This window comes from Cryptomeria japonica, chromosome 6 (genome assembly GCF_030272615.1).
Source record: "Cryptomeria japonica chromosome 6, Sugi_1.0, whole genome shotgun sequence".
Lineage (NCBI taxonomy): Eukaryota > Viridiplantae > Streptophyta > Pinopsida > Cupressales > Cupressaceae > Cryptomeria > Cryptomeria japonica.
In genome coordinates, this window is record NC_081410.1 from 157061786 (window position 1) to 157070158 (window position 8373).

The 8373-nt window shown below is 41.0% G+C and overlaps 2 protein-coding genes across 2 annotated transcripts; one reads left to right on the plus strand and one right to left on the minus strand.

Moving 5' to 3' along the window:
- Positions 1-255: 255 nt before the first annotated feature.
- LOC131876549 (uncharacterized) lies at positions 256-771 on the plus strand. Its single transcript, XM_059221976.1, has one exon. It carries the CDS (start codon positions 256-258, stop codon positions 769-771), a length of 516 nt encoding a protein of 171 aa, XP_059077959.1.
- Positions 772-6495: 5724 nt separating this feature from the next.
- On the minus strand, positions 6496-6957 carry LOC131876550 (uncharacterized). The gene has a single exon (XM_059221977.1). The coding sequence runs from the start codon at positions 6955-6957 to the stop codon at positions 6496-6498; it is 462 nt and encodes a 153-aa protein (XP_059077960.1).
- Between the last annotated feature and the right edge of the window lie 1416 nt (positions 6958-8373).

The window sequence follows — 8373 nt, forward strand, 5'->3', positions numbered from 1 at the left end:
CCAATCACTCTCTTTTGGAGACTCATTCCTCCCCATGTCTGTTGGCATATCTAGAAGGAAAGAAATAATAGGATTTTTCGTGACACCAGCAGCTCGATTGACATGGTGACTGACTTAGCTGAGAATTACCTCAGGGAGAGCGCCATCATCAGTAAGTGGAGAACCCCGAAAGCCAGCCCTATGGCCCTGGATCAGAGGTGGATTAAAATTTGGAAGTTGCCTGATAACTTCCTTTGATATGACAATTCAAAAAAGATGGAGAGGCTCAATACCAGATGGTCATCACCTCCCCCCCCCTCGCTGAAGCTCAATTTTGATGGTGTTGCTCATAGTGGCTCAGCGGCAGGGGGAAGAATTATTAGGGATAGCTTGGGCAACCTGGTTTTGGCCTATGCAGGAAATTTTGACTCTATTTTGAGCAACATGGTGGAAGCCCTTACTCTTTTTGGGGGGCTTAAGATGGCCCTTGGCACCGATACCAAAAAATTGATCATTGAAGGGGACTCTAAACTGGTTATTGAGGCCACTAAAGGTGCTTCAGGGATCTGCTGGAGAATCAAAAATGTCATCAAGGACATCTGGTCCATGATTGTCTGGCTGGAAGATTTTCAAATTCAGCATATCTACAGAGAGGGAAATGGGGTGGCGGACTCTCTGGCTGCGGCGGGTCTGGAGATAAAAGGAATGAGGTACTGGGGGCACCTAGATTCTCTCACTGACAAGCAGAAGGACCTTATTGGAAATGAACAAACCACCTCTATCAAGCAATGAAGTACCACTTTCCTTTAATCAATAGGCTGCTATGATATGCTGCTGGCGGGATTTTAAAATTCAAATTGGGCAGGCTTCACCTTACTGGGTTTTAGTGGTCCCCACCTGCTCTGCCAGATGTTGACTTGGTTGGCCACCTATTTCTACGTCGTCGATGGGTTGAAGTGCCAACTTTTGATCATTAATAACAAGGACCCTAATTATTACAATAAATGGAACCTTAGAACTTGCCATAATGACAATTTTTGCAAGTTGGCAGAGATCTCTAGAGGTGTCCCTTCACATGCTTCTCGGAGCCGGCGGACGCAGGCCTTGGGAAACAGCACCAAAAATCATTATTACACCTTGCACATTATTTTGGCTAATTACCGTTTGTTTTCTCTTAACTCCAGCTCTGGTTTTCCTCTCTGCATTTTTCCTTTCAGGCTTGCGTTGTATCTCAACTTCACTCTGGAGGAAGCTAGCATGGGAGGGGATTAGTCTGGGTTGAACCAGACATAATTGACGACTATTTTCATAACAACTCATGTGTCTGGATGTAAGCTAAGGAAGGAGGAATCATCCCGTTCATGGAAGCCATGAAGGGATTCGACGAAAACCTCTCAATATAATTTGTCAACAGTTGGAAGGATAGGAGGGTGGTAATGGAGGACATTTCATTTGAAATCAATGAAGAATTTATGGCCCAGGCTACGGGTCTCTCCACTCAAGGGAGGAAAGGGAAGAAAACCAGCAAGGTTGCAGACAAAAACAACATGAACCGCTTCTTCAAAAAGGGCGAGGAACCGACCAAAATGCATGGGGGCTTCAACAGGGAATGTTTACCCTACCCATGGGATCAGGTTTGCAAAATCATAATGAAATACTTCACCCTTGAGGGAAGGTATGGTGTGTTCTACTATTATCACTTTCCACTGCTAAACCACTTTCGCAACCATGACACCATTTCTTTTCCTTTTTTTCTGCTGCATGCTCTTGAGTCTACTGTCAAAGATGTCCGCAATTGTATGAGCCAAGAGGGTAATTTTACCATCCTCCACCAGGGGCTGATGTTTAGGCTTTACAACTTTCATAAGGCCCTTTGCCCACCTAAATTTATCTCGGTTCAACCCGCCCCCTCCATTTTGGGTCCCCCTGAAGGCTCTAAAAAAGGCTCCAAGAAGTCTTTGAAAAAGTCGATGACTCCTTATCAATCCCCTGACCAAGGCCTCCCCTGCCCCCTTAAAATTGGGGAAAAAAATAAATGCAACCCTTCTGTTGCAAAACCCACCTCCAAGAAACCCATAAAGGAGCCCAAAATCCTCCTTGTTGAGTTTGATGTTGAGGAGGGTATCACCTCGCGTAGATCCCACAGAAACAAATCTAGGATGAAGAAAATAGTTGTGAGAAATAATTATGCTGAAGATGATGAGGAGGATTATGAGAAAGAGGAGAGTGAGAAGGGGGAGGAGGATCTGGAGGCCACGGAGGGATCAGATTCCTCCAATTTAGGCACCAATGTCCCTGACTCAGAGACCATCAAGGAGGATACCAAGAACACCTCCCCTCGTTCCAACACTCCCCTGCCCCACACCTTAGAGGAGGATGGTAGACACTCTGATGGCAGGAAGACCGTTGTTGATGAAGCGGAGAAGAAAGAGGTGGAGCAATGTTCGGGTTGCAGGGCTATCTCTGAAGATCTTCATGGTGTTAAGAAAAAGCTAGAGCACCTGGAGTCCTATGTCAACAAGATTGGAAAATTCGCTATCAAAGTGATGCACTCGTCTACTACCTCTCTATGCTTGCTCCACCAGGATAAGGCGGATCCGGAAGGGCTGGGAAGCGACACCACTAAGGAACTGTTCCAGTTCCTCACTGATGACTGGACAGGGCTCACGCTCTCTAAGCACACAGGTGTTGATAATTAGGTTGTACGGCTGGTTTCCTGCCTGTTAGGGTTTCAAGCAGATCCAAAGCAAATATGAACTAACAATTATATGCAGATTTAAATACAAAAGATAAAGAAATAAAACAGGACACAGATAACACAGAGATTTAACGTGGTTCACCCAGAATGGGTTACGTCCACCATACACAGCCGTCCAATCTTTCTTATTATCCAGCAAAAACAGTACATCAACCTTACAATGCCTTAAGCATCCCAACCGCTTATAACATGCATTTTTAGGGCAACAAACAAAGTTGGCCTTTTTAGGGTTTTATTACAATGTCGGTTTTTATCAACAAAAAACGGCGAGGATACGTGCAAAGTGTACAGTACTTTGCTGATCAGTCGTCACATTTCAACACTGCCTTCTTGCTTTAGTTTTTGTCGCTGGAACGTTTGTTTCCATGGTAATATTGCTACTTTTAACAGTTGTTATAGTAATGACGTTGGTTTACTGCTAGTTATGGCGCTTGTTGGATGAGATTGGTGTCAATCTCGGGTTATCGAATAATGGCAGGCAGTTTTTGTTTTTGATTATTAGAGTAGGGATTGGCTGACTGCCGCGTGTCTGTGATGCGTGTGCTGGTAATGGTTTATCTATTTCTTTCGGGTTAGCCCCCGGTTTTGGCTGCTTTTTAATCAAAAATAAATTTCACATTAAGATATTTTCAATATCATCATGTAAATTTGTATGGAAGGTTTTTTTTTTTTAATTTCATAAAATTATTATCTTATTTAAGTTTAGTATTGAAGAAGTTGAAATAAATTTTTTTTAATAAAATAAATTTAAAATTTATTTAAACTCTTTAATAAATTTTATCTTAAATTTATTTAAAAACTTAAATAAATTAATTCTAATATTAATAATTTGAATAAATTTATGAAGTTACTAAATTTAATATTAGTAAGTTTGATAAATTTTAAAACATTTAATAGTTATTAAATTTAATATTCATTTATTAATATTAATATTCATTCAATTAATAATTTAATAATATTAATAAGTTTAAAAACTTTATTAAACTAACTTTTATAAATTTAATAAGTATAATAATGTAATTTTAACAAATGTTATAACTTCAATAACTTTCTTTAAATACATTTTATGATTTTAATATATTAATTTTTATATATATATTGAAATATGTATATAGTAGTGTAAATTTAATTAATGTGAAAATAATGATAACAATAGAATTTTAGTATAGTTTCAAAATACAAATATAAAAGTACATTTGAAATTATAGAATGTTTGCAAAATTCTCATTCCACATTCTAAAATATAAAATTTTACAAATAATTGTGGCTACCATATATTCACACAATCTGGTGGAAAAATTATTGTGGCCACTATATATTCATACAGTCTACCGGCATGCTAAATAATGGTATATAACTTCCATACTTATTAGTTTCAATAAGAAGTTGTGGGTCAAACTCTAGCAATTCAATGGTAGACAATCTTGCTATAATCATCAACACCAATTGTTATGGTAGCTCTTCCCACATGCATTTTAATATTTTATTCTTCATGAAACCTGCAACATGTAAACATATCCAAATTTTGTAGAAGAGCATTTTTGAAAAAAATATAGAGTATGCAATGGTGTGAACTTTAATTTCAATAGATCTTATGAAAATTAGGATTTGAGTTAATGTTAGGGTTAGTGGTAGTGTTTTTGATATTAGTAGCAGCCAAAACAAGGGGGTTGACCCAAGAGAGAACAAGGAAACAATGGCAAGCCAACTGTCAGCAGAACATCGGCAAAATTACAACCCTCTTACTTACCTCTATAAAAAACAATGATCATTCTACGTAAGTTCAACAAATATATAAGTCATAATAAGCATAATAAACCTTTGCCATGCAGGGCAACAGGTGGATAAGTTCATATCTAAATAGAAAATAAAACTATCAGCACGTAGGCAGCTAGGACCGAACAAAAAACCAGCCTTCCAAGACATAGAAACCAACTATTTATTTTTTCCATGGCTCCTCTTGGGGAGAATCTTCCTAGCCCATTCCTTGGTGAGGAATTTAAAAAGGGCCCTGTAGTCCTCGTCTTCCTTGCTTTTGCCTTTGATAGAATTTTCCTACAGGAGACACAAAGTGGTCGTCGAGCAACGCATCACATTCAAAGCAAACTTGGAGATGTCCTATAGCTTGTTTTTCATAGCCTCCATCCTGTTGGTGATTTCCTGTACATTATCAAACAAAACCTCCACCAGGTTGTTTTCTTCTTCCTCCTTTATGTTTCTCACCTCCTCCACCATCATCATTTTCTCGAACCTGAGGGTCGGGGAGGGAGAATTTGTTTGGGATTTGGGGTTGGTCTCCAGACTCATAGAATTTTTAGGTCTTTCAGATGCATGAGTGGAGCTGACAGAGTAGGGGGTCAAGGTAGACTGGAACAGGGCCACATTCTTAGAAGGGATTGAATTCCCAGTTTCATGGGAAGAGGAGGGGTCTCTTAGCGATTTATCAGGGGGTTTGGAGGCCAATCTCACTGAACGGAGGGGGGTGTTGGCCTCATAAGTAATTTCCATATCGGAATCAATCTCCTAGATTATAACTTTCTTAGGGGCTCTAACATCCTCAAGAGGGCATTTTTTTATTTTTCTTGTTGCAGGAGCCAATTTTAGGAAGCCGAGGAGGGCTAGCATCAGGGTTAATGATAGCAATAGCATGGGGCAATTATCAGCCACATTCTGGATGGAGATAGCTCGGGGCGGGCAAAGGGCCAGGTGGAAGTTGTAGAGATGAAGGATGAGGCCTTGGTGTAGAATGGGGAGGTCTTTTCCTTTTTTCTTGGCCTCGGCAATATCCTTAATGTTAGAATCCAACGAATGAAGCAGGAAAAACGGAATGGAGATGAAATCCTTGTTTCTAAGGTGGTTAAGGAATGGGAGGTGGTAATAGTAAAAGATTCCATACCTTCCCTCCATAGTGAAGTATTTCATAACAATATAGTAGACCTCATCCCATGGAGACGGAAGCTTCTCTCGGTTGAAACCACCCGCCCTCTTCACCGAGTTTTCACCTTCATGAAATAATTGTTTCAGACTAGTGGTATCTGAAATGCAACTATGTTTCTTCCATTTCCTCCCCTCCATAGACAAACCCGTCGCTTGAGCAATAACTTATTCATTTATTTCAAAGGAGATTCCCCCCATGGTGGCCCTTCTATCCTCCCAGGGAGCCACAAATTGCTTAGACAATCTCTCATCGTTCCCTTTCATGCTTTCCATAAATTTGTCGATCCCGCCTTCTAAACAAACAAACCACACCGTTGGCTTTGCTTTAAAATCCTCAGTTTTTTCGGGTTCTAGTCTTATCTTATCACCCCTCATAGTCGTTTCCTCTAGCTTAACAGAGCAGAGGATAAACAAGGTAGCAAAAACACAAAGTTGAACCAAAGCAAGAGCAGAGTTGTGAAGAAAACTAACCCAGTCTTGAGATAAAATCACGCAATAACCGATGTAATTATTGCAACTTATGCCTAAGTAGACATCATAATCTTGAAATTTACTATACTCATGCGAACCCTCAATTCAACTACTGTGATTAGACTTATCCTAGTTGTCACCTTTATTGCCGCCAATAAACTCCGTCCGGATGATAAATAGAAAATAGCCTTTCCCGATATCACTACTTTCCTCATTAATAAATCCCTTTTGAAAGTGATGACAAGGCCATCCGTGGCTATGTGGCAGGCCAAGCCCATGATGGGCAGGTTTCCCTTCTAAATTTAAAATTTGAAAATTGGCACGCTTCATCTGGTAATGGTTATACGTGTTCATCCTTGGACTTGGTTTTTTTCAATCTCCAAGATCACCTTGGTGGTAACTGGCAGCAGATTGGCGTTCCTCCAGCATCGTAAGCTTTTCTGCAGCCTTCCTGCCACCACCATGGAATCCGCAGTCGCATTCCCTTCTCTAAAGATTTGTCGGATGGTGAAGCCCTCAAGGTTAGCCATAAGCATCCTGGCATCCCTCAAAATGGGATCAACTTTCCACCTAGCAGTAGATCTACCACTTACCATTTCCACAGTGATCTGCGAATCGCCTTCAATTTCCAGATGTTTAATGCCAATGGATGTGGCAAATCTCAGACCCCATAGGAGAGCCATTCCCTTTGCCTGGGTGACAATATGGTTCTTTAGGTTGCCCGCATAGGCTGCCACAATATTCCCCAAGTGGTCACAGATGATTCCACCTCCAACTTGGCAGACATTTTGAGCAGACCCATCAAAGTTCATTTTGTGCCAATGGGGTTTTGGGGCTAACCATTTAGTCTTTTCCTTTTGATTTTAGCATTGTTGTTGAAGACTTCGAACTCCGGGGGAGATTCCAGACTTTACAATTTTTTTCTGCATCGAATTAGGAGGATTTGGGGGGGGGGGGGGGGGGTGGGGGTTTCCACTTAGTCACCAATATGTTATCAAGAATCATTTTGAGGCAATTGTGGAAGACACTATCCGAGGGGGCTTCAGCATCTTTGAAAATTCTATTGTTTCTTTCCTTCCATATCCCACAATAGATGTGCGACGGGATCTACCTCCATAGTTGGAGGATCAAGGGGTGGTGGAAGGGGGGAGTCCAACCAATAACAAACTGATTAATGCTAATCTGAAAGGCCCATTGTAGGCTACATTTTTCCAGGGTCCTAGACCACAAGTGTCCAGCGAAGGGGCAGTGGATGAACAGGTGGTCAATTGTTTCCTCTTCGGCTTTACAAAGAATGCATCTATTGGAAAGTTGGAAGCCCCTCCTTTTAAGATTGTCCTGAGTTAATATTTTTCCATGCATTAGGAACCACCAAAAGAAGTTGACTTTGGGGATCAGTTGAGAGTTCCATATCTTCCTCCAGCACTCCACATCGCCAGCGGGTCTCAGGAGTTGTTTGTAAGGAGACTTGACCGAGAAATCCCCCAACTGGGTCCCTTTCCAAATGAATTTGTCTTCTTGAGGAGAAAGGGGAATTCTACATTCTAGCATAATATCCTACAGCTCCCGAACCATGGGTAACATGTTGGGCTGATTAGAGAAAAACTAGACAATGTTTTTCCATCTTCGTCTACCCAGCTCCATCTAATCAGCAATGTAATCCCCCAGGTGCTCTTTTAGGTGATACATAATTTGGCGGAAACAAGTGTTTGCCATAGGTTTGTCTTCCACCCAAGAGTCCTCCCAAAATCTAATCTTTCAGACATTTCAGTCCTTCTTTGATAATAGGTCTAATTTTCAGGATGTTGTTCCATAGTTTAGATCCCTGAGGATGGTCTCCCGTACTCAAGTTACAATAGAATTGTTCCCTTTCCAGATACTTGGCCCTGATAATGTTACACCAGTCTACCTCACCTTTAGCCAGGGTCCGTCCCACTTTAGAAATTAAAGCCTTATTCAAGGCATTTATCTTTCTGATACCAAGTCCTCCCATGGATTTGGGTAGGCAAACAGTGTCCCAATTAACCAGAGCAAGGCATCTTTTTTCCTCCATACCCATCCACAGGAATTTTCTTTGGATTTTATCAAGTTTTTCCCCCATAGCACCATATAGTTTGAACAAGGAAAGGAAGTAAATTGGGATGCCCTGGAGGGAAGCAACCGGGAGTTGAAGCTTGCCCGCACTAGGTAAGTCCCTGGAAGAGAAACAGTCTTACACCCTAATATAG